The sequence below is a fragment of the Thalassophryne amazonica genome, chromosome 22, assembly GCF_902500255.1.
Source record: "Thalassophryne amazonica chromosome 22, fThaAma1.1, whole genome shotgun sequence".
NCBI lineage: Eukaryota > Metazoa > Chordata > Actinopteri > Batrachoidiformes > Batrachoididae > Thalassophryne > Thalassophryne amazonica.
This window is the reverse complement of record NC_047124.1, coordinates 30,975,035-31,000,588: the sequence shown is the minus strand read 5'-3', so window position 1 is coordinate 31,000,588 and position 25,554 is coordinate 30,975,035. Positions and strand designations below refer to the sequence as shown.

General features: G+C 41.0%; 1 protein-coding gene across 1 annotated transcript in view; it reads left to right on the top strand.

Annotated features, from left to right (window-relative positions):
* The window catches only part of LOC117504315 (collagen alpha-2(IX) chain-like), a 49,550-nt gene extending 24,409 nt beyond the window's left edge, over positions 1–25,141 (top strand). The window contains exons 19-41 of the mRNA XM_034163753.1: positions 3,400–3,471; positions 3,556–3,588; positions 5,211–5,282; positions 7,982–8,041; positions 9,148–9,183; positions 9,332–9,412; positions 9,639–9,674; positions 9,754–9,798; positions 14,516–14,587; positions 16,046–16,081; positions 16,375–16,401; positions 16,559–16,597; positions 16,708–16,770; positions 16,888–16,926; positions 17,007–17,060; positions 17,143–17,175; positions 21,672–21,737; positions 24,019–24,062; positions 24,186–24,221; positions 24,303–24,329; positions 24,407–24,478; positions 24,700–24,762; positions 25,105–25,141. Coding sequence (XP_034019644.1) covers positions 3,400–3,471; positions 3,556–3,588; positions 5,211–5,282; positions 7,982–8,041; positions 9,148–9,183; positions 9,332–9,412; positions 9,639–9,674; positions 9,754–9,798; positions 14,516–14,587; positions 16,046–16,081; positions 16,375–16,401; positions 16,559–16,597; positions 16,708–16,770; positions 16,888–16,926; positions 17,007–17,060; positions 17,143–17,175; positions 21,672–21,737; positions 24,019–24,062; positions 24,186–24,221; positions 24,303–24,329; positions 24,407–24,458 — 1,023 coding nt within the window. The 3' untranslated portion in view covers positions 24,459–24,478; positions 24,700–24,762; positions 25,105–25,141. The remainder of the gene's footprint in view (positions 1–3,399; positions 3,472–3,555; positions 3,589–5,210; positions 5,283–7,981; positions 8,042–9,147; positions 9,184–9,331; positions 9,413–9,638; positions 9,675–9,753; positions 9,799–14,515; positions 14,588–16,045; positions 16,082–16,374; positions 16,402–16,558; positions 16,598–16,707; positions 16,771–16,887; positions 16,927–17,006; positions 17,061–17,142; positions 17,176–21,671; positions 21,738–24,018; positions 24,063–24,185; positions 24,222–24,302; positions 24,330–24,406; positions 24,479–24,699; positions 24,763–25,104) is intronic.
* Positions 25,142–25,554: the final 413 nt, after the last annotated feature.

Below are 25,554 nucleotides of genomic sequence, written 5' to 3'. Positions count from 1 at the left end.
ACTACTAGTGTTTTCAAGAATTTATGTTTTGGATCATTGTATTATAGCTGTATAAGGTTATGAGACAGCTGATAGAGGTGTTTCGCGATTCAGATACCTTAGCAAGACAACAAAGTTTGTAGGGTCCATTCTTAAGCCTTATTCTCATTTTCACCGATACATGCCAGAAGCTCGAGGTCTATAACTGTCACAAACCAGTATGTGAAGATCACAGTGTCCCATGAAAGTCGTTGTGAGTGTGTTTTGATGGCATATGGTGGTAGTGTAAGGTGTGATGATGTAATGCCCTGGGCTTGTACCATACTGCACATACCAGATCTCAACTTGTCACATTTTGACGCTTGCTCAGTGCTCATTTGCATCATCATATCACGAGTTAGGTAGCCCCTTTCTCGTTACGTAGTGATGCCCAGGGATTTTTTTTTTAATCAGCATTATTTTGCCCTGATAACAGAACTTTCTGATCAGCTTTTAAGATTCTGCTATTAACCTATAAAATTATTCACGGACTGGCACCTCCCTACTTAACTGACCTGCTTAAACCCTACGTACCGGCCCGGGCTCTGCGTTCTCAGGGGGCAGAACTACTTTGTGTCCCTAGGGTGAATAAAAAGTCTGTGGGTCACAGAGCTTTCTGTTATCATGCCCCTGTTCTGTGGAATGTTTTCCCTGCATCAGTAAAACAATCAGATTCTGTAGAGACTTTCAAGTCCAGACTTAAGATGCATTTATTTTCCCTTTTGTATGGCTAGCATACTGGGATAGTATGTTACTATGCTTCCTATCCTTTTAAATTCATTTTATTAGTAAACAGGGTGGGTGGTGGCCTCAGATTTATCTAAAGTCTGGGTCCGTTAGTGAAGCTTAGGGCTAGTGGCCGGTGATCACCTTAGTATTTCTTCTGTTTTTCTTGTTGTTTAATGCTGACAAATTATATTTGTTGTTTTTCTGCTGCCTGATTCTGTTTTTTTCTCTCTGTTTGATGTGTGGCTCCATCCAGAAGTAGGAGTGGGTGTTTTTCTTCTACAAGCCTCCCATCCTGGACACCAAGATGGACTCCCAAAATTTCCTGTATCTTTGTATTGTTGGTAGCATGGCCCAAGCAGAGGAGCACCCCTTTGAGTCTGCTATGCTTGAGGTTTATTCCTCAAATCATCAGAGGGAGTTTTTCCTTACCACTGTCGCCTGTGTGCTTGCTCTTGGAGTTGGTAAGGTTAGCCCTTATTTGTGTGAAGCGCCTTGAGGCAGCTTTGTTGTGATTTGATGCTATATAAATGAAAATAAATTAAATACATGCTTGACTTTCACATTGTCATAGGTTTGGATTGTGTTTATGGCCATGGGTAATGTTAGCGTTTCCCCATGTCACATAATGACTCAAAGGGGCTACTCAACTCGTCACATATAGACATTTCGCCAAAATTAACCTTTCTTATCAAACTGGGAGGAGCTGGGAGTGAGAATGTGTTGTATACCACGCGATGGGCCCAAAACCTTTAGCAGAACCTTGGTGCTTCCATCAAACCTTCCAGTGATGTCATAGAATGTACGAAATATATACAGAAATATATGCCAAAGTTTGTGGCAGAAAAAAAAATGTTTTTACAACTTGAAAACTCAACAGAACAATGGAAAGGAATAGCTTAGTTCAGTATGAACATTGTCCCCGGCCCTCAAAGGTTTTTCAAGGTAAGGACAAGGTTTCAAACCATAAGCATCTGGGATCCATATCTGTGAATGTGAAAAGAAGTTTTACTGTATTGCCATAAATTTGGATGCTAGCCATTAAGCTCAGGATGTCTGGATGCCTCTGGTGTTAGGTCTCTCCTAGTAATCCTCCAGTAGTTCGGGAAACATAGATGCATCATACTGTTTGAATTGTGAGGGAATGTTAGCTGCAACACTGTGACATGATTCTTTGGGTATAATCCAGTGTCCAGTACTTCGGGCCCCAGCACTGAGAGGAGGCCAAGAGAACATCCACCTATCACCTCACTGTGGCACATGGATGACATTGTCAATTGAGGATGTACTGGTTGTCTGCCTGGTTGACTGCCAAGTAGGACCTCAGGCAGTCCCATAATATGGTAGATGCGGCAAGATGTGACGTCAGTGCTTGCTGCCTGACTTTACCTGACATTTAGATTTTTGAGGGCTGATTGAAAAGTTTTGAGCCTGACCTTTATTTTGTCAACATAAGTCCACACACTTTTTCCAGCGCCATTGCAGTGCCATAATACCATTCTCATAGAAGCTCAAGGAAGTCATCCACTGCAGACATGGCTTTTCATGTTTGGAAACAGACGGAAGTCCGAACGAGACAAATTGGGAATAAGGCTGGTGCAGAACAAGTTTGAAGCCACATTCATGAATGGCAGCCATTGCGATGACCAACGCGTGGACCGCCTCATTGTACTGGTGAAACAGAACATCTCATCGGGGTATTCTATGCTGCTTCTGTTTTATTTTCTCCCGCAGTTGTCACAAAAGGGAAGCATAATAGACCCCATTGATGGTCTGTCTCTTTCGGAGATAGTCCACCATTATCATTCCATCAACATCCCAGAAGACAAAGGCCATGGTCTTTCCAGCAGATGAAACAGCTTTGACTTTCTTCAGTGGGGAAGAACCCCTTTGCTTTCACCATTGTTTGGAGTCTGGTTTGAAGTGATGGATCCAGGCCCCATCCACGTTCATAAGTCGTCACATTAAGTTATTAAGATCTGCCTCAAAAAGCCGAAGACTCTCCATGGGCATCTGGAACCTCGTGCATTCATGTTTGACTGTGAGAATTCTTGGAACCCATCGTGCTGAAGGTTTCATCATTGCCACTTCTTGCATCAGAACTGTATGAACTCTGTCCTGGGAAATGTCTACAGTACCAGCTATGTGATGCTTACTTACTCTTCTGTCACCAAGGACCATATCTTGGATCTACTGGATTATATCAGTCAAGGTGGCTGTTCTGGGTCTTCCTGATCTTGCTTCATCGTCGATGCTTGTTCTGCCCCTCTTGAATTTGGCTGACGAGTGCTTAACTGTAGCATAAAACAGGGCATTCCCCTCATGTCACTGCCATGTCTTCATGGATCTCGTTCGGAGACGTTCCCTTTTTGTGAGACACTGAATCATAGCACACCCACAAGCATATTGAAATATTGTATTTGCAACATTGCACCCAGTGAGTCCAAATTTGACACAAGAGAAATGTTGGTTTCTCAGAATGCAAAAGATGGAGAACCACACTCTACTTTTTCTGGGTCAGGCTTAAAACAGTTCAGTCACCCCTCATCAATCACGTAATTCCTGCTGGTATTGAGTCTGAAAGTGGACCATGAATCATAGAAGAAACAGCACAATTAACAACACTGATCTTTAAAGTTGTCTTTCCATATCTAGGGACCAATGGGGCCTTTAGGGTTAAAAGGAGATGAAGGTCCAAGAGGAGCTCCAGGAGATCCTGCCAAGGGTGTAAGAAAACTGTCACACATTTGTCCTCTATAATTACAAATACTGACACCTAAGCACTCGGTGTTCTTTTCCTCATCACAACAGATAATTGGTCCAACTGGAAAAAAGGGGGCCAGGGTAAGAGATTTTTTTCAAAACATTTATTCATATGTGAAAAATTATTTCTCTGAAAGTTACCCTCACTGTTATTCTCTTTAAAAGTTATCCGTCTTTGAGGTGTGCCTATTAAATTACTGTTATAAAGCAGAAAAGGCAAATGTTACAAAAAATATGCAGTATTATATACTATAGTGTTCCAGCTGCAAAGAGAGAAAGTTTAACTGAAAACGGAGTCGAAACGAGTTAATCTCAGAATCAATGCCCTGTCATTCATGAATACTTTAAATGGGATTTGGTGCTGCTTGGCTATTCGCAGTTCCTTTTTGAATCTTCCCATTGTATCAGCTGTCACTGATGAAGCAATAACGGATAATACTGTAGATCCTTCAGACCCATTCAATTCTAAACGTAACATACCTCAGTTATTTTTAAATGAAAGTCTATATAAGAGTATATTTCCTATAAAAGAAATCTAAAATGTTTGATCAAGTGCAAGACTGATTAACTTTGATGCAGAGGACTGAGTATTCTGAACTAACTAACTAAACATTATTCTTCTTAAATTAATCTTACTATGCAATTATTTCTTGTCAGCCAATAATAACAGCGTGAATCCGATCTGATTGAACTTTGTTAAATTTTAAGTGGTCGACCTTTCAGTTGATGAGAAGCTCTATTCATTTTTATTTCTGTGTTTTTGAACATATTGCAGATTTATGCCCTGTTTACACCAGACTGAGAACTATATAAGACCTACAAGATTATGACATTTTGTCAACTCTCACAAGTCTTGGCTGGTCTCCGTTGTGATCTATTATTTGCATTGACACCAAGCTTGCATTGCGAGTGAAAAACATGTTAATATCCGCGATCATTGATACAACCACCTGCAGAGTCAGTTGAGTCTATTATGACCCATCGGATCAAGTTGAGAGTGAGTTGAGACATAGGAGAGTTTATCAAGGCTGATTATGAGACCTATGTCTCTGTTAACCGGTTGCACAACTTGTGCAAGTGTTTTAAACAGTTCAGTGCACTTGCACACCTGTTGGAGACCGATGGGGAGTGATGGCGACGAAGAGGGATCTTTGTTCCGACCATGGAGACTCCATTGTGACCAGCCTGCAACCCCAGTGGGAGTCAGTGAGCAGAGGACATTTTTCGATTGCAGCTTGGTCATGGACTCGGTGTAAACGGGGGATTTGAGTTGTTGCCAAATTGTTACCCATTTTGTTCCAAGGTTCAACTATTACGTCAAGTTGCCCAATCTTGCCTTCGTTTCCTTGAGATTGCTGCTGTCATTTTGTGTAACTTATTCAAAGCCTCGTATCATTCAGCTGATGCTGTTCACTTGTGTTTATCTTCAATGACTGCAAGAGGGACGTGAATCTCTTTGTTATATTCTGCTGAAGCATTGTTAATTAAATGTTCGGAGGACTCTTCCGTACTTGGACTCGGTCCTCTGGGTCTGCTTATCAAACACAATTAATACCTTCTCTCATCAGTTGTTCTGAATGCTCCATTGAGTCCGGCCCCTTTAATCTCCCAGCACGGAGTGCCATTTAAAACCAAGAGAATTTAGTTTGAAAACCGTTGCTTTCATTTATCTTAGTGATGAGAATCGTGTTTTTGTCTGTCAGGGAGACACTGGTCCAGTTGGCCCCACGGGACCTCAGGGACTAAAGGGCAAACAAGGAGACAAAGGAGAAAAGGTTGGTGGTGACAGAATGTACACATTGTGCCATTTGTAATTTACGCCACAATAATTGTACATTGAAAAATAACACAATGCTAAAATACCCTCCGCCATATGACCATTGTGCTCTTTATAATTTGCATATGTTTAATTAATTATTAAGATCCTGTTGTCTTACATACAGTTTGTATATGTTCAATGAAGCCACTCTATTAATCAATCAATTAAAAACAATATTTATGTTTTAACGGCATCTGCAGGAGGAACCCTATGCGTGCAGTGACATGCGGTTTTGACAAGAGCACAAGTTGTGCAATCAAGGATATTTGTAGATCATCCTCTGTGCATTGCTGGATTAATGAGACAAATTTAACTCCATAGGAAGTTAGCTTTGAATTAGTTAAAGTTAGCATGCATGCTGACGCCTGCGTTTTTCACTCCAGAGGTGTATTAGGTTCTAAAAGCAGGGTTTTCAGTTTAGAAGTGTTTATTTCTCAATAGCTTTTACATAATATATGACAAAGAGGTTATATTTACACAGAAATGAAACAGAGTTTTGCAGCTAGCTAAACCAGCTTGTGACGTCTTCACGTTAACGTCTGCAAAATGTCTAAAATCACTTCAGAGGTGTTATTAGGTTCCAAAAACAGCATTTTCACTTTTTCGAAGGTTATGCTCAGTAGCTTTTACATAATATATGAGAAACATGTTATATAAACACATACATGAAGTGATTTTAGACAGACCTGCCACTGAAGTCACCGTGCTGCTGTACTCTGGCTGTCAGCTCCGCCACTCAAAAAAAACAACCAAAAAAAAAAAACAAAAACAAAAAAACACAGAATAATGAAACAGAATGTGACTTTTTAACCTCTTAAAGTATAGGTGACACCAAAAATGGGCACAAATAATCACTAAAAATGATAAAATGTTGATATTTTAAAAATCCTGAACAATAAAAGTCTGATAAGTGCACGGTTGAAGAATAAAAAACTGCTTTCTGAAGCCTGCGCTCTATTTCAACCCACAGCCGTGGCCATATTGTTGCTACGTCATCACGAGAACGGGACCTGCTGATTCAAGTCCAAATTAATTGTAAACACGGCGGACGTCGAGCTGTTTTCGGATTATTTTTTTCTAGTGTGGAGCTTTTTTTTAAAGTCCAATCTGAAGTTGATACTGGAGAAACTGTGGAGGACACAGCTTTATGGTTTTGAGCCTCATTTAGACTACAGTGAGGGAGATGAAACCTTGGAGGAAAACCTTCAGTCTGACAGCAGTGACGATATTGGCACTTTTTAGAACACAGAATGGTGATTATAAAAACAATAAATAAACAATAAATAATTTTGGCATGCGGATAGAGGTGATAAACTTTTTTCCCCATCTCTGTGGTCACAATCGACTGATAATTTTTTTAAAACAGTTTGTTTTAGTGTCCTTAACATCAGAAAAAAGTGATGAGGAAGTGTGGATTTTTTATTTATGTTTTTTTTCTTAGAAACAGGTACATACATTTCAAATCTGAAAAATGACAAAAGGGACTGAAAATATCAGCTATTTTTAAAATAAATCTTTTTTCCTTCTTGAATATAGTTAGTGTACTGTCCGTTTCAGTGAGATCATCACAGACTGATGAAAATGTATCCACATTTGGAAAACAATGTCTGAAAACAATGTAATTCCTTGTCCTGGCTGAAGAAAAGTCACTTTGTCACACCGTCAGTTTGGTGCCAGGTTACAGCTCCAGCACAGGTGTAATCATCTGCGGCTGAGTCTTTGCTGGGAACAGAGCGTCCTCTTCCTCCACTGGGCCACTTTGCACCGCAAGTTGAAAGACTCACAACACCTCATCTGCTGCATGCGATGAAATTATCCCATGATCAACAATAAAATAAAATAATGTGAAAATACTCAGTTTTGCCTCTGTGTGGAGTGGAGATGCTGCGCGACACCGTGCACGTGTGCTCGTCAGTATAAGTGTTCCACCTGCCAATCAAAAAGGTTCTGCCAGCCAGACTTAACTGTTCTGACATGTATACTACCGTGCAGCACAGATACGAACCACTCGGTGGAAACGGGGCTATCAGTAGCCTATAAAAATCCATAAATTTGCTACATCATTGTTTAAGCTGCAGTGATCAAAGAGTGTGAAGAAAAATGTGCTTTTAGTCCACAATTCATTCCAGTGCATGTGATCCTTAGGAAACTGAAACCAGCTGACTCCACCTGCAAGTGTTTTAATAAAAACTTGCAGCAAACTCATCCAGCCAGCATAACTCCAGGAATGAGGCACTTAAACACAGAAATATATCCGATCACTAACTAAACAACTGGGGCTGTTAAGTAAATGGTTATTCCACTGTGATCACTTCCTCCTCCAATGTCGTGACTCGCCTGGAAGTTCCTGATTTGTAGTGGCACGCAGTTCAAAATCCAAATATTTTTCTCTTCAGTAACCACAGACTGGAAAAGCATTAATTTCAAACTGTTGTTTAATTTTAGTCTTAAATACTAAAAAAAAGTCTTAAATACACTTTAAAATACCTCTTAAAATAGGTCAAAGTTAACCATCTTTGAACTTTGAACAAAGGTCTGTGTCCCGAGACTGTAGCAGATGAACAGAGGGACAGATGGACAGATGCAAAGTCTTCGCAATACCAGATGAGCATATTTGATGGCCTTGGGTAAAAATGAACGTTTTATTGTTTACAGGGAAGTCCTGGATTTGGGATTCCTGGACAGAGAGGGCCAAAGGGTGAGAATGGCGAGAGGGTAAGTCAGCTGAAAAGTAAATTCCTTATTTCACACTGTGTTAAAGATGAGGGCCTGATTTATTAAAGGTTTGCCCATGTTAAAATGTGTGTAAACTCCATACCAGTTGCAAAAACGGTGTGTGCTGATTTACGAACAGAGCGCACAGAAAATTGCATCTTTCTGGTGTGCAAAATAGTGCGTATGGTTCATTGAGCATGTCTGCATTCATGAAAATGGAATTTTGTGTGTGTCCACCCAAGAGTACAAACGTCTGGGAGGTAATGTGCAAATAGGTGATGTTTGCAGATGCAGCATGATTTATCATGGTTAAAAGGAATTTAGTGGGTGCTGATAGCATCTGTATTTTCTGCATTTGAAACCTTTCAGTTAACTTACTGCATTGAACAGACTCTTGCTCCAGCATCCGAGCTGCTGCTTCTTAGTACAAATAATAAAAATAAATCAATTAAAGAGTTAATGGTTTACTTCATGCTTGCTTCTTTAAAAATAATGTCTCCATGGGAAACAGATGGAGCACACACAGACACACATCAATGCATGCAGCATGCACAGCGCATGAACACACTAATGCACTGGCTGTTGCCAAACAAACAAACAAGCAAACATTAAAAACCCAATCTTCTCTTTGAGACATTTAATTATTGTTCCTTCAATGGTATTTAAGCAAACTGGTGAATAATTATGTTGCATTATTCACTCCACCAATTATGTTGGTGGAGTGAAGAGAACTGCTCGCACAGTTGTCTGTGTGGTTCCACCGGCAGAATGCAACATAATTATTCACCAGTTTGCTTAAATACTGTTGAAGTAACAATAATTAAATGTCTCAAAGAGAGGATTGTGTTTGTTTGTTTGTTTTTTCATTTTTAAAAATTGACAGGCCCAGTTATGTGGCAGAGTTCATGCGTAATGAAGCACAAATCTCTTACCACCCACTATCAATTGCGCAGTTAGTATTTGTAAAGCACTCGTTAAACTGTCTCCACCCCAACACATAAAAATTTGGATTGCCCATTCAATTTAGCACTTGTTATATTTGAACTTAGTAAATAACGCACTGACGGTATTGTTTTAATTTTATAATCCATTTCTTTTTCTTTCAGGGAAATGTTGGTTTGTCTGGGAAACCTGGACCAAAGGTAAGTTTTAACAAAATACTTAACTTTAACTTGAAGAATAGTGCATAACATTGGAAATTTAGGCTTCAAACCTCCTATACTTTATCTTCTGTATTTATTATTTACTTAACTCACATAGCATAACTCACATAGTGTCATACTTATCCAGGGTCATGATGGCTCCAAAGGCGAAAATGGGAATATTGGATTACCCGGCAATCCTGGACAGCCAGGATTAAGAGGTAAAGATGTAAGTAAATCCTGAGTGGTTGTTACTGCAGTGATACAGGATGTAAAGCATAGTATGAGGTATATCTTTCTGGCATGGGTCAATTAGGAATGGATAACACTTAAGAATAAAGTAGAACATAAACAACTGGACAATCTGGAGGTCTAGAATGAAAAATTATGGTTCTACAGTGAGTTCAAAGTGTTTGTTGTTTTTGTGACCGTTCCTGTTATATCCTTGTCTGTAGGGGGAAGCTGGACCTAAAGGAGAACAAGGGATAAAGGTATGTTGAACATTTTCCAGGGGCTGAATTGATACTAGTTTCCGCATTAATACCGAATTACTCTCTGTCATCTTTACAGGGTGAACATGGACTGCCTGGAGAGCCTGGGGACAAAGGAATGAGGGTATTTCCTTTTTCAACTTTTCAAAATCAAAACAGCAAAGTAATGAAAGTAAAAATCAAAACTAGATAGAATATTTGCAAAGTGACACTAATCTACCCAGTCTAGGATCTGTAGGTTTAAACAAACATTACAGCTGTGGGCATAAATGTTAAATTATAGGATTAAATGCTGTTTATAAGCAAAAATGCAATGTAGCATTCTGTTCTTTTGTGTGTAATTACCTAACAGTTGTTTGGCTAGACCAAGCCAACACGTATGGGTCGATAAATGGTAAATGGACATTTATATAGCACTTTTCCATCTGCATCAGACGCTCAAAGCGCTTTACAAATAATGCCTCACATTCACCCCGATGTGATGGTGCTGCTATACAAGGCGCTCACTACACACCAGGAGCAACTAGGGGATAAAAGACATTGCCCAACGGCCCTTAGTGATTTTCCAATCAGGCTGGGATTTGAACCGAGGATCCTTTGATCTCAAGCCCAATGCTTTAACCACTAGACCATCACATGCCCCATAATCTCATCAACAAGACCTTGGAACACTACCACATCCAAAACAGCATCAGGCAGATGATTAATAGTTATCTGGGACCATTCAAACTGCAATTCAGGGGTGGCAAGGTCACCACCATGTAGCAGGTCCAGTGAACCAATGAGTGCAGCAGCAGGTAGACAGCCCCCAATAAGGGGATAAGTGGACAATTTCACTATAACAACCACATCACATGTGCAGACGAGGTGGTTCCTGAAGACTCTGGGCACTGTGGCATCATGGGCAGTGATGGTCTTCCAGCCCAAGAGGTTACGGAGCATGGTGATAAGGAAGAGAAGGTGACTAATGCATTCAGGCTCCAAGTCCAATGAGAAGACATCCCAACTATCAGAGAGAACCCCATCAAATGCCTGGGAAAGTGGCATGATGACACCCTCAGTGACGGGAACAACATTTAAAACACTGAAAAACACAGGCAGATGAGTGGCAGAGGAAGATTGACAGGTCAAGGCTGCCTGGCAAGTTCAAGTCCTACATTTACCAACAGGGGCTGCTACCAAGGCTGATGTGGCTACTGACAAGCTATGAAATACTGCAGTAGAGGGAGTGGAGAGGAGAGTCAACAAAAATCTAAGGCAGTGGCTCCCATCTCTCCTAGGTTCACAGTGGTGGGGCTCTACATCAGATCAGGACAGCTCCAGCAGGTGGTCAAGGTAGCCAGGGCAGCTAAGTGCAGAGTAGCAATGATACTCAGAGACTTCAGAAATGACCTGGTCTGGGCTGGGGTAACAACAAGGACAGGCCACAAGTGGGCAGTAGACACTGCACTAAGGTAGGCTGAAAGCTCCCTGAAGTTGAGAGACATCATTGGAAATCTGCACCGGGTGGCAGGGACTAGGAAATTCCCATTTCCACCAATGGGGCAAAGCAAGTATGGAGGAGAAGGGGGAACTGTTCCAGGCAGATGTGTGGCAACAGGTGGAAGAAGCATAGAAGGTGTTGATGTTGAAGTAACAACCCAAGTAACTTGGACCTAATGGGATCCCCCAAGAAGGAGCATCTCATGGTCCGAATTCTGGAGGCTGGAACCGTTCCGTATAAGCTTCCTCCTTAGATCAGTATATAACACATTCCCATCTCTGGCAAACTTGGCAAGGTGGGGCCAAAGGAAAGACCCACTGTGTAGTCTGTGACATTTTCTTGGATGTCATACAGCCCTCACCCAGATGAGGTATGGGTGGCGACACAAGAAAGTGCTAACGGGGATCGCTGACCTCTTGGAGCAGGCCAGGAAATGAGGACAGCAATCACACAAGCTGCAAATACCACCGCTGCACTTCATCCAAGCAGGGGATGTCAACTTCTACAAGGACAACCAGAACCAACATCCTCCAGAAGACAGAGCTGGTAAAGAATGTCATCCATGTGGACCCTCCTGTCCCCCTGGGAAGAAGGCTGTGATGACACCCATGAGAGGAAGAGTCTAAAACACCAAGATCTTATCCAAGAATGCAGAGAGAAAGGGAAGCATACATGGCTGTTTCCCGTAGAAGTGGGCTACTCACTGCATTTGGAATATCAGGGAATGAGCAGAAGACAACCGAACACAGGATTGGGGAGGCAGCAGAAAGATCCTCCTGTTGGCTCTGGATGTAAGATGGAGGAGGAGGGCTGGATGCCTTGTGATTAGGCCACCACTGCCGACCCGCCAACTAGAGGGTTTCATGGTTAAAGGTCGAAACACCAGGTGAAGGTTGGGCACTGTCTAAACCACATCAGCACCAGTTATTTTAACAGAGCCTGCAAGATGGAATAAATGTGTTTTCGTAAGCTTCCAATCAGCTTTTTGCTATGTATCTACGTGGGAACGTGCTCCCTGATGTAGGCTGCCGTGTTGATACAGTAGCTCAGGGGGACAAACTACTTTTTCTATCTTTCTCATTTTGTGTTCTCATTTTTCTTGCTTTAAGGCCAGTGGTATAACATTTCTTCTGTGCACATAAAGGGCTTATTTCTCCTAAATTGTTCACACCTTGTTAATATCCATATTCGTGAGCACTTCACCTTTGCCAAGATAATCCATCCACGTGATGGGTTTGCCATATCAACAGCATGATTACTGCGCGTTTGCTTCGAACTGGGCACACTGGAGCTGACTGGATCGGGCATGTACCATCTTCAGCTACAAGCTGACATTTTGTCCTCGAAGTTGATGTGTTGGAAGCTGGAAAAACTAAGGTGCATAAAGATTTGAGTGACTTTGTCAAGCCATCGAAATTCAACCCTTGTCAATCAGGCCAGAGCATCTCCAAAACTGGAGTTCTTGTGGAATGTTCCTGTAATGGTCAGTACCTTCAAAAAGTCATCCAAGGAAGGAAAATTGTTGAATTGACGGCAGGGTCGTGGGCAGTCAAGGCTCAGTGATGGGCACAAGGAGTAAAAGCTGGGTCGTGCACTCCGATCCAACACAAGCATCTGCTGCTAATGTCTAGGTGCCAGATACCACAGCACACCTTCAGAGGGTCAGGGCCTGTTTTTATGGCACAAGGGGGACCTACACAATATTAGGCAGGTTGTCACAATGTTATGACTGATCAGTGTAGTTTGATCCAGGATTAACTGGAAAATCTGATGGAGATTTTAGACACCACTGTGAATTAGAGGGATTAGGAAATCAATCCGTTTGTAAAATGTACATGCAAGATTGTAGAGAAGCTTGAATCTTCGACTGGACTGGGTTGCTTGACACGAGGACGTTTCGCTTCAAATCGCAGAAGCTTCCTCAGCTAAAATTCTTGCTCTGATGGTCTGACGTCTGTCTTGACTCTTGTAGAGAAGAATAATCAAGAAGTCACAAAAGCTGGAGTTTTAAACCTAACCAGACCCCTCCTACCGAGAGGCAGACTGCTATAGGCTAGTGACTAAACAATAGCTCTAATTAGCACCTATTGTGCTCTAGTTAGCACCCTCCTAATGACAGGGCAGCTGTCCCTCCTAATGATGGGGCGGACCCTCTCCTGATGGCTCCCTTGACGACTCTGCTGATGACGTGAATGACTCATTACCATGAACAAAAGACTGAAACTGCTTTGACCTGAGTACCCCATTGTAAAGAGGGGATAAAGCGTGTCTCAGACCCCCTCCCCGGTTAAGGCTGGGTTTCAAATGTTTCACAAAGAATGCCTCCTTGACCCCTCTCTCAAACCATTTCTTCTCTCTGGCTAATATTTTAACTTCCTTGTCCTCAAATGTGTGGTTAGTGTCTTTAAGGTGGAGATGAACTGCAGACTGAGGTCCACTGGCGCCCTCTCTGCGGTGCTGGTATAGCCTTTTGTGTAAAGGTTGCTTAGTCTCACCTATGTAGTGTTCGTTACAGTTTTCTTGACATCTGATAGAATACACTACATTGCTCTGTTTGTAACTAGGGATCTTGTCCTTAGGGTGAACTAATTTCTGCCTCAAGGTGTTAACCGGTTTAAAGTAAACTGGGATTTTGTGCTGTCTGTAGATCCTCTGTAGTTAGATTCAAGCTTCTCTACAATGGAAACCACCTGGACAACTGAGAGCCTACACAGATACATGCAAGATTGTCCGTTTGCAAAATCTAGGCTGCCATCAGAACTATATGTGCACAGACTCACAGGCCCAACTAGTCAAATATTTGGACAAATTGGCTCATTAACATTGACTAAACCAACATTATTACTTTAATTAATTGTTTCAGTTTTTTTGTCTTTACTTGTGATTTTACAATAATTTGTTTGCTAATTTTCATTACGAGCAGTGGGTTTTGCTCTGTTGCCTCATAAAAAGAAGGTCACAGGTTTGAATCCAACATGGTCCTTTCTGTATTGAGTTGGCATGTTCTTCCCATGTTTGCCCCCCCCACCCCGATGCTCTGACTTCCTCCCACTCACAAAGATATGCAGCTTAGCTGGGCTAATGACTCTAAATTGACTATAGGTATGAGTGATTGAATGTGTGAATGAGTTTGTCCAACTATATGTACCGGCCCTGTGACAGACTGGTGGCCTGTCCATTGTGTACCCTACCTCTTACCCAGTAATTACTGGGATAGGCTCTGTGATTCTTAACTGGAGTCAGTGGGTTTAGAAATTGAATTAAAGGATGGATAATTTTCATATATAAGAGGAGTAAGACTCCAATCACCTCATTACCTCAAATTTTACAAACTCCACTCTACACGTATGTGTCTTAGGGTCCATTGGGGTTACCAGGGCGACCAGGGGACACAGGAGACAAAGGAGACAGTGGAATACCCGGCCTGCCTGTAAGTTATTTACATTTCCTCAAAGTTTATTGCACAGTTAATAACTGGAGTACCCGGATAAAGGAGTAGGGTTGCGTCAGGAAAGGCTTCCGACATAAAAAAGCCACAAAAAATATCCCGGCCAGAAATCGAAATTCCATGCCTGATCAGTCGAGGTCTGGGTTAACAATGACTGCTGCCAGTGTCGTTGCCCAACAGGGTGCCGACGAGAATTGGGCTACTGCTGGGTGAAGATGCAGAGGATAGGGTGAGATAGAAACGGTTGACCTGCCATGGTGACCCCTAATGGGAGTAGCCGAAAGAATAAAAATAACTTCAACAGTCTGTTTCACTTAGTATATTTTCCATACTTGACATTGCACCAGAGTATTAGCCACAACTGTCCAAAAAAAATCTGTTTAATTCAATTAAAATAATTTTTTCATATAGTGCCAAATCACAACATAACTTGTTCAAAGGTGCTTCACAAGGGTAATGTCTAACCTTACCAAACCCCCTGAGGCACAGTGGTAAGGAAAAACTGCTCGAATTTTGAGGAGGAAACAAAGCATCGTGGATAGAGAAAACATATATGTGTTGCACTGGTCTATAAGTTGCATTTATTTTTGAAACCTGCATCAAGAAGCAAAATTTATTTAATTGGCACGTTATTTATTTATAAAACAAAGACCGAGTTAATGGGCAGAAGGTAATGAGCTGATTAGTGTTATTGTATAAATCAAAAAACTTGAATAAATAGCTTATTTTGGCTACTGGCCAGGTTATCATAGATGACGTAAATATGCAACCTTTGTAAAATATACACATCATTTATAATACAAACAATTAGTGAGCAGAAACTCGCAAGCTAAGTAATGGTATTATATATGGCAGAAAACTCAAGTAAACTGCTTCTTTTGGTCATTGAACAGAAAATCATTGGTGAGGTAAGCGTGCAAAGTAATTAAACTTTTTGTAAAACAGTTGTAAAATAGCCTTACCTTAGTGTTGGCTTGATGACCTGGCATTGCTCTTCTTGTTGCCTCACACAGTCCATACAACCGTTGTGCTGAGTAGTATGAAAGTTATGTTCCCTCGTTTTATTCCAGAACCTGATCTTTCAGTTTGAGGACATGATTTCTTAAATTTACTCACTCTCTCAGGCACAGAACATTGCTCTCATTCAGATTTTCTTTTCTTGTTTTATAGTGGTTGGCAACCAGCTTAATCATGCATTATCATCAACGTCTGCGCCACATGTGAATTACGTACAGTACTTCCTTCAGTATACAGAAGCAGCTTGTTGCAGATATAGATTGTGTCATCTTGTGACCATAGAAAATAATGCAGTGTGTTTTTTCACATTTAAATCAACTTATATTCTAGAAAATATAGTAGTCTGCATTTTTTGTAACTGTGTGTAGATAAAGTCACCCTTAAATTTAAGGTGTAACCCTTTAATGCTTGCTTTCCTTTCAGGGAACTAATGGAAAGAAAGGCGAAAAGGGAGAGCCAGTATGTTTGTATTCTCTGTTCCTCTCACTGATGAAAAAAATCTTTATAATTTCTTCTGCATCGCTCGCCATGCTACATCTGCATGACCAGCTCTCCTGCTTTGATTTCTGTTTTGATATATTCACTAATTAAGTTTGTCACCCACCAGTGCACCTGCTGTTTTCTTTTGTATTGTAAATATCGAATGTGTTTAGCAGTGTGACATTTCAGATTTTAACTGTGGGGGTTAATTGTGTGTCTGTGTGTGTGTTTTTTCCTTTTTACACCCCTGTTTCAATTTTGCTGCCACAAAGGGAAAACCTGCACCTTTAGGAGCACAAGTAAACAAGCCTTTATTATCAATTTTGACAGCTTTTAATCAGTTCAGCTCTGTTTGACACGGACACTCATTGTTATGAATCTCTCAATGAACAAAAGAGAAAATTACACTCTCCCAAGCGATTTACCCTGTGCTTTTTATGATTTTTGTCCCAACAGTTTGTTTCCGATAACAACGTATTGGCAAGAGTGATTAAGGTAACATGAAAAGTAACACGGTTCATGCTTTATTGTTTTGAGTGCTATCTCTTTTGTGAGGGACAAAACGTTCTCAGTTCTGTTGTTGGTTTTTTCTCTATGTTCTTCAGGGTGAACCAGGAGAGCCTGGTCAGCCTGGTTTAAGAGGAGAAACCGGTCTTCCTGGGCCAAGAGTAAGTGCGCTATCAGTTTTGTCAAACAGTGTACTTATGTACTGCAAATTCAGAATGAGCTGAAAAATTCAGTCAACAAATGATCCTAGTGTCTTAAAGTTTTTGCTTTCTCCGTAGGGTCCGGAAGGAAAACCTGGATTACCTGGTCCACCTTTGGTATGCACACATACCAGTTCAGTGTACTGATTGTCCTCTAAACCTGCATACTTTAACACATGAATTGCTCTCTTCTGTAGGCCAGGTCTGCAAAAGATGGACTTGATGGTTTGCCAGGAAAACCGGGACAAAAGGTTATGCATTTTGCACAGATGTATGAAGTAAAATACAGTGAACTGGGAAGTAATTGAAAAAAATGTTTTGTAATATCTGCAGGGTGAGCAGGGACCAAAAGGAGAGCCTGGTCTGGTGAGTGCAACAATGCCATTTCTATGGTAATAATCTATACTGTACATGCAGTTTTAAAAAAAGGCTTAGTTTATTAAAGGTTTGCAACTATAAAAATGTGTGCAACCATAGCTCCCTCACAAAATGTGCATGCTGACAGTACGTACTGAGGATTGCATCCTTCAAATAGTGTGTATTGTCCATTTAAGACATTTGCCTTCATGAATTAGCAATGTGGGCTGCATCCACCCGAATGCACAAACTTGTGGGTGTTGAACATGCATACACTGTAGGTGAGGTCTCTGTACTTTTGAACTTTTGAAACCTGGGTGCTAAGTTACCCACGGTTGTGTGATCAATTCAGACACATACATATTTGATGGAGTCATTTCCCATGAGCTGTTTGGGAATGCATTTCTTTATTTTCACTCAATAATCTTCTTGAACACAGAAAACACCACGATTAAACATTAATTTATAACACCTTATCTTATTTTTTAATGAAACATGACATCCACTGCCTAAATAAAATTAAATGTGACATTTATCCAGTGGTGGGCACAGATAACCAAAAAAATTAACTTCGATAACAGATAATCAGATAACTGAAAAGTTACCTTCGATAAAGATAAAACAATAAACCACCCAAAAATGTATTGGAAGTTACAGATAACCGGTAACAGATAAATTCCAATATTGTCTCTGGTACATTTACAACTACTAATAAAATGAATATAAGTTTTAATGCCACAATAGTATTAAAAGTAACAACAGACTCAAACAATGAGACCACACTTTCGTCTTTGAACATTCTGTCCCTGCTAGAAGCGCTTGTTTACTACAGAGCTCCCAGCACAGAGGCACTCAGAGAGCAGCCATAAAGCCAACTCTCTATCAATCAGAACGCTCCGGTCAGGCGGAGGTCTTGAAAAATAAAGTCATGCTGACTTATGGTTTTGATTTATAAATAACATTAATACTGATAGAATAACTCCATTAATGTCAATTCTGTCATTTGTACAAAGTTAAAATATAGCATATATCTTTTAATGTTGAATAATGCACTAATTCTGAGGTTTTGTAACAAACACAGGCAGATTGCAAAGGATTCTGGGTAAAAGTGCCTCTGCTAAACACTGATTGGTTCAGTCATTCATTATGTAAACCAACACGTTAATGTGACGTGTGTCGTGTGTTGGTGTTTACAGATAAATGTGCTTTTGTAAAATATTCCATTTTTTTAATTTGTAAAAACAGGCATTTTTATGGAGCCCTGGAAGTGTCATCGCAAAATGTTTTGCATGTGGAGAGAATGTGCGCATGTTTTATGATGTTGTGAAACGTGCTTTACGCTGTGCGAGATGATTTTTCATGCAGGAATTTTTTGGACCGAGTTTCAGGTTAATCACGCGTCCTGCATCATGTAGTGTACACGGAGTAACAAGCTGCGTTTAACATCTCAGGACCACCTCCTGATTGCCGATCATATGGTCCAATGAAAATCAAACCTGTTTGATATTATTCTGGTCGGCCGTTGTGAGGGTATCCTGCTGCTGAAAAGCTACAAGCATCTAACTCAAACATGGGGCCGCGCATTTGAAGATCCTTTAATTACTGCTGCCTACAACACTTTACCACCTGCTGTCAATAAGTTACTCTTAGTAAACCACTCATAAAACATTCGCCAGCCCAGTGCACAAAGGTTTGGAAAGCCTACGTAAGTAATTTAGCACTCGTTATGCGGGCCCTTAGTGCAAAGAACATGCAGTTATCATGTAAAACATGTAAAAGTGTTTCCTTCAGATGAAAAACCTATTATTTACTGTAATTAGTAATCAGCTGGTGATCCCTCAGAAACTGTTAACAATCATTCCAAAAGTTCAATTTGACTTTGAGCAAAGTCCAATTAAATTCTGCACCAAAAGTAAAGATAAAGCTCTGATGTCATTAAATACTCTCAGTCTAAGATTCAGTTCTTGTGACAGACAGAATAATCGATGGCTGAATAAATTGTGAGGAAATAAAAAAAAAAAATCTTGTTGGGAAAGGTCAGGTCAGGTCTGGCAGTGCTGAGTCACTGCATCCGCCACACTGTGGAAACGACCTAAGACCTGGAGAACCCACCAAGAAACCAACAAGGTGACGGTTTAATATTTAAAGCAGTGGGCTTGTGACCAGAGAGGGCTTAATTCAAATCCCTGTAAAGGTGCCTTGACACTTGCACGAATTTGATCCGCACGCTGGTATGCAATCTGCCATGCAGGAGAGTAAACCCATTGTAAACTCTTTGTAAACCATTGTAAACTGTGCTCGACTTCATGCAAGTGCGCAAAGCAAATTTTTAAATGTTCAAAATCTCTGTCACTCATTAATTATGTGAACTTCATGTGAACCTTGCGCAAACAATTAAAAAACACTGAGAGTGCGAGTCATCTGAGCGATTATAACGAGATGTTAAATCTATCATAAACATACTTTTACAGATACTCATAAGAAGGAATGAACATGCAACTGTTTTACCAAGTCATTACAAACATTATAAACATTACAAAAAATTACCTTTTAGACGGTTCCAAATGCGTTCTCCACTTCAAGTCTCCACCTCAATAAGCGAGAGAGAGAGAGAGAGAGAGAAGCTGCAGCTGGAACGGTCTTCTGTGATTCCAGAAGCGATTAGAGGAGTTTTCATCAGCCAAACTCTGAGAGAAAATGATTAATCCGCTATGAAATAATTATTTGGTATACGCAGCATCTAGCACCACAAGGCGTAGCATCCAGCTTGTAACACAGTCGGTGGCACTGTCATGACGAATTGCGCGGAAATGCGGAGCCAAAATGTGTGCAAGTGTCAAGGCACCTTCAGACCATAAAATCACTGGGGCCAACTGGCTCCCATTGTGCAGTTGAGTACCTTGCATGGTAGTAGGATGACCTTGGTGTGTGTGTGTGTGGGGGGGGGATTGAGCTTCTGCAGTGAAATGTAGTCCATTTCCCAAGGTAGACAACCAGTCCATAACCAGCTCTTGATAGTAACCATCGATCTGCTTTAGTCGGTTGGTATATGGGCATCCCATTCACCCTTTTCAGTTGCTGGGCTCCTTCATACTGAGACACCTGTGCCCTGGTTCATGACAAAAGTGCCATATAGCCACTGACATCCACCCATGATCCATGTTTTCTGTCTCAATTGAACCACCCCAAAGTAATCATAGACTCCAGATATAGTGGTCAAACCCTCTGTAATGTCACCCACAGGTTGTTTTTAAGAGTGGTTTTGGTGTTCACATGGTGCAGCTCTGGATGTTGCCATGTTGACAGTCCCTGGCCAGTCTATAAATGAGTCAAGAGGTGGAGCAGGGACAAGAAGGGCGTGAACTGGGCAGGACAAATGAAAACCGAACACGCCCCCTTCGTGGTGTTTTCAAACAAGCTAGCGTTAAGGTGAGGGTTAGGGTTAGCCCTGGGCCCAGTTCACACCTGGGTCAGAGTTCGCACCAGGCAAAATTTTCTTGTATCCCGTTGTTTGATGAATGCATATTTGTTCCGATTGTGTGGAGGGGGTGGTGGCCAAGTGGTTAGTGCACTTGGTTTCACTGCGGAAGGTTCCCGGTTCAAACCTCACCCCGCCACATTTCTCCATGCAATCTGGACTTGCGTCAGGAAGGGCATCCGTCATAAAACGTGTGCCAAATCAACATGCAGATCCATCACAGATTTGCTGTGGCGACCCCGAGTGAAAACAAGGGAACAACCGAAGGGACTTACTTTTGTTCAGATTGTGTGGTTGTTTTCGTCATGGGTGGTTTGGGGCAGGTATAATGAAGTCAGAGTGGCTTATTGCCTCAGTGATAGTTTCATTCATATATTTTCTGAATGGATGATTTTCTACATGCACTGCTTGAGAGCTGTGAAAAGATACTTAACATGAAACCTGAAATATTCTTAATGGTAAGACATATTTTGTTCAATATAATCTCTTTAGATTTGTATTTATGACCACTAATTTTGAAATACTGTATTTTTCTCAGCAAATGTGCAGTGAACATAAAGGTCCTGATTTAATCACTGTGCCTCCTGCAAAAAAGTACATGTGAACTGAGGATTGCATCTTTCCAATGTGCAAAATAGTTCATATTGTCCATTTAACATGTTTGCCTTCATGAATATGCAGTGTGGCACATGTCCACCCAGTGCACAAAACTGTGTGTGTTTAATTGAGGTTTACACAAAAAACATGATTTATTAAGGCCAAAAGCAATTTCAGAGCAGGTGCAGCTTTAATTTAGATTGATTCAGACATGTTTCTCCTGAGCTGTTTGGTTGTGCATTTCTTTATTTTCAGATATTTTACCTCATCCGTAAAATTCTAATGTGTGATTCATGAAATTCCTCAGACAGAATCTGTTGTATAAACACCTGTTTCTAGAGTGTTTGAACTTTTTTAACTTTACAGTTGAATTTTACACCATACTGTGTTGCTGAATAAATTAAACATTTGTTTTTGTATTTATGGACAGAGGGGAGAAAAAGGAGACCAGGGCAGGGTTGGGATTGCTGGGATGCCTGGTTTACCAGGAACTCCAGTAAGTATTATTATTCCTGATCACAGTGAAACACAATCTGGTCATTCTTTCTGGGTTTCTGTTACTTAACATTATCCTTTCTTCTTCTTTTTACACCATAATGATCAATCTACAACCCCAAAGCTGAGATAGGATGGAAAATGCAAAAAAAAAAAAAGGGAAAAAAATAGGAAACTTTATTTCATTTACTAAAATACATCCATTCTGACATTTCAGGCATGCATAAAATAAAAAAAAAAGGTGGGACAGAGGAAATTTAATAATGCAATGAAATTTAATAATAATAACAATAAGAATAATCATGGTGTTATTTCAAGCAGGTGATGTCAACATGTGATTAGAATCATGATTTGATACAAAGGCAATGCCAACGAATGACTGAGCCTTTGAGGAGCAAAGATAGGCAAAGGACCTAATGCCTGAGAAAATTATTGAAATGTTTATAAATAATATTCCTCAAAAACAATTATGGATTTGCATATTTCTCTCTCTACAGTACGTAATATCATTAAACGTTTCAAGGATTCTGGAGGAAAATCAGTGCATAAAGGGCAAGGGGCCAACCTTAAGTTGAACACCCATGATGACGATAAATTCATTTTTTCCCCTCAAAATGTTACTCACAACATCCCATAATGACAACATGAAAAAAGGAGGGTTTTTTTAATTTTATTTTTGCAAATTCATTAAAAATAAAAAACTAAGAAATCACATGTACGTAAATATTCTTACCCTTTGCTCAATACTTTGTTGATGCACCTTTGGCAGCAATTACAGCCTCAAGTCTTCTTGAATATGATGCCACAACCTTGGTGCACCTATCTTTGGGCAGTTTTACCCATTCCTCTTTGCACCACCTCTCAAGCTCCATCAGGTTGGATGGGGAGCATTGGCACACAGCCATTTTTAGATCTCTCCAGAGATGTTCAATCGGATTCAGGTCTGGGCTCTGGCTGGGCCACTCAAAGACATTCACAGAGTTGCCCAGAAGCCACTCCTTTGATATCTTGGCTGTGTGTTTAGGGTCATTGTCCTGCTGAAAGATGAACTGTCGCCCCAGTCTGAGGTCAAGAGCGCTCTGGAGCAGGTTTTCATCCAGGATGTCTCTGTGAATTGGCACATTCATCTTTCCCTCAATCCTGACTAGTCTCCCAGTTCCTGCTGCTGAAAAACATCTCCACAGCATGATGCTGCCACCACCATGCTTCACTGTAGGGATGGTGCCTGGTTTCCTCCAAACATGATACCTGGTATTCACACCAAAGAGTTCAATCTTTGTCTCATCAGACCAGAGAATTTTGTGTCTCATGGTCTGAGAGTACTTAAGGTGCCTTTTGGCAAACTCCAGGTGGGCTGCAATGTGCCTTTTACTAAAGAGTGGCTTCTGTCTGGCCACTCTAACATACAGGCCTGATTGGTGGATTGCTGCAGAGATGGTTGTCCTTCTGGAAGGTTCTTCTCTTTCCACAGAGGAATGCTGGAGCTCTGACAGAGTGATCATTGGGTTCTTGGTCACCTCCCTGACTAAGGCCCCAATTGCTCAGTTTGACAGGAGGCCAGATCTAGGAAGAGTCTGGCTGATTTGAACTTCTTCCATTTATGGATGATGGAGGCCACTGTGCTCATTGGGACCTTCAAAGCAGAAATGTTTCTGTACCCTTCCCCAGATTTGTGCCTCGACACAATCCTGTCTCGGAGGTCTACAGACAATTCCTTTGACTTCATGCTTGATTTGTGCTCTGACATGCACTGTCAACTGTGGGACCTTATATGTAGACAGGTGTGTTTTTCCAAATCAAGTCCAGTCAACTGAATTTACCCCAGGTGGACTCCAATTAAGGTGTAGATACATCTCAAGGATGATAAGTGGCAACAGGAGACACCGGTGCTCAATTTTGAGCTTTATGGCAAAGACTGTGAATACATATGCACACGTGATTTCTTAGTTATTTTATTTTTAATAAATGTGCAAAAATCTAAAAAAATATTTTTTTCACAATATCATTATGGGGTATTGTGTGTAGAATTTTGAGGAAAAAAATTTATTTTCATCCGTTTTGGAATTAGACTGTAACATAATATATGTGGAAAAAGGTGCAGCGCTGTGAATACTTCTGGATCCACTGTATGTTAATAAATGAATGAAGTTGTCCACACAAAACACAATCTTGGGTCTGTCTTCCTCTTCCCACACTTTTCATACTTTCTCAGCTCTTTCTGATTTGGGGTTGTAAAAACCAACTTCAGTGACTGTACTGTTTTTATTTCACCCCCTCCACAGGGAAGACCTGGTGTGATGGGAAGAGGGGACTACAGGGAAGAGATGTGAGGAGCATTTTCATTCAACACTCATATAAGAGTATGGGTGTGGGTGTATTTAAAAAAAAAAAAAGTGCTCCTGTTTGTTCGTAAAATTCTCAAAACTAAAAAAAAATTTTCTTTTCTCAGGGAGAAATGGGGCCAAGGGGGGATGATGGCAAAAAGGTCACATTATTCTTGTGTTTTAAAAAAAAACCAGCATAAATCTGTGTTTTATATTCATGCTCCTTCACTCTCTTGTTCCAGGGAGATAAGGGAGCGACTGGTGAAAATGTAAGTAATAAAAAAGCGAAATTATCTTTGTGGGGAAAGAAGAAGTTGTAGCTTAGTTGGTTTTTATACCTTCACAGGGTAAAGACGGTAGCAAAGGGGAACCAGGACCTCCAGGTTTGCCTGGTATGAAAGTGCTGGTGACGTCAGAGGTAAAACAACGACCTGTATTTTTAATGATTTATTGAACGGCGAGGGGATTTATAGTGCATAAACTCAGAGTAACAATATTTTCATATTTGCACCTTAGCAACCACAGTTTTGCCCATTTTATTGTCTTGTGGTGATTCTGATTCCGTTTTTACAGAATTGGCTGACCGTTGTTTTATTGTGCTTTTAACCTTTACTGAAACTTGTATGGATTTTTTCACAGGGCGGCACTATTGACGGAATTCGAGAAGCTTTTCCGATCCCAATGGGGCCTCCGGGAGCTCCTGTGAGTTTGATATTCGCACACTTGCAGCTCATGCGTAACGGTGTATTATTTCAGCTGCTGCATGGAATTATTTGCCTTTCTTGGCGTCTGACTCATTATTCGCATTGATTCGTGCGCTTGCCATGAGCCGCTTTGATTCGTGCCATTAGCTGCCGGTTGATGCGGCGCTCACGGGGCTTGATGCCATGCATTTCAGATGCATGTTCCAACGCATTGCTCCCATGTCTCTGTGTGTTTAGGGTTCGCCAGGAATGAAGGTAAGATGGCAGTGAGATTCATGTTGCAGCTGGGGGGGGGGCAAAAAAGGCAATTCTGGCTCTGTAACTCATTGATTTCATGCAGGGTGATAAAGGAGAGGGAGGCATGAAAGGAGAGAAGGTACAAGCTGCTCAGCGTTATCCCACATAATACACACATGAGGAAATTTAAATGATTTTTCACCCCTGTTCATTTTCCTGTTTGCGCAGGGCAATGCTGGATCCCCTGGAAAGTCTGTTGAAATGAAGGTGAACGCAGGTCACATTACTTCCTCTGGGATGCATTTTCACATTGTGCATTATTTCGTCTTTCTTCAACATGTTTTCTGTCTCCCTCAGGACATTGAAGTAATGTTTGAAGCCTACGGCATAAGGGTGAGCCGCGAGCGACAAACCATGCAAAATGCGAGTTCAGGTAGAATTTGTAATCCTGCCACAATGTGACCTTTAAAATCAAACCTTTTTCTCAGCTACCTTTGTTGAAGGCCTTGATTGACAGGCTGCTGCAGGATGGAGTCGAGGAGTTGCTTCACGT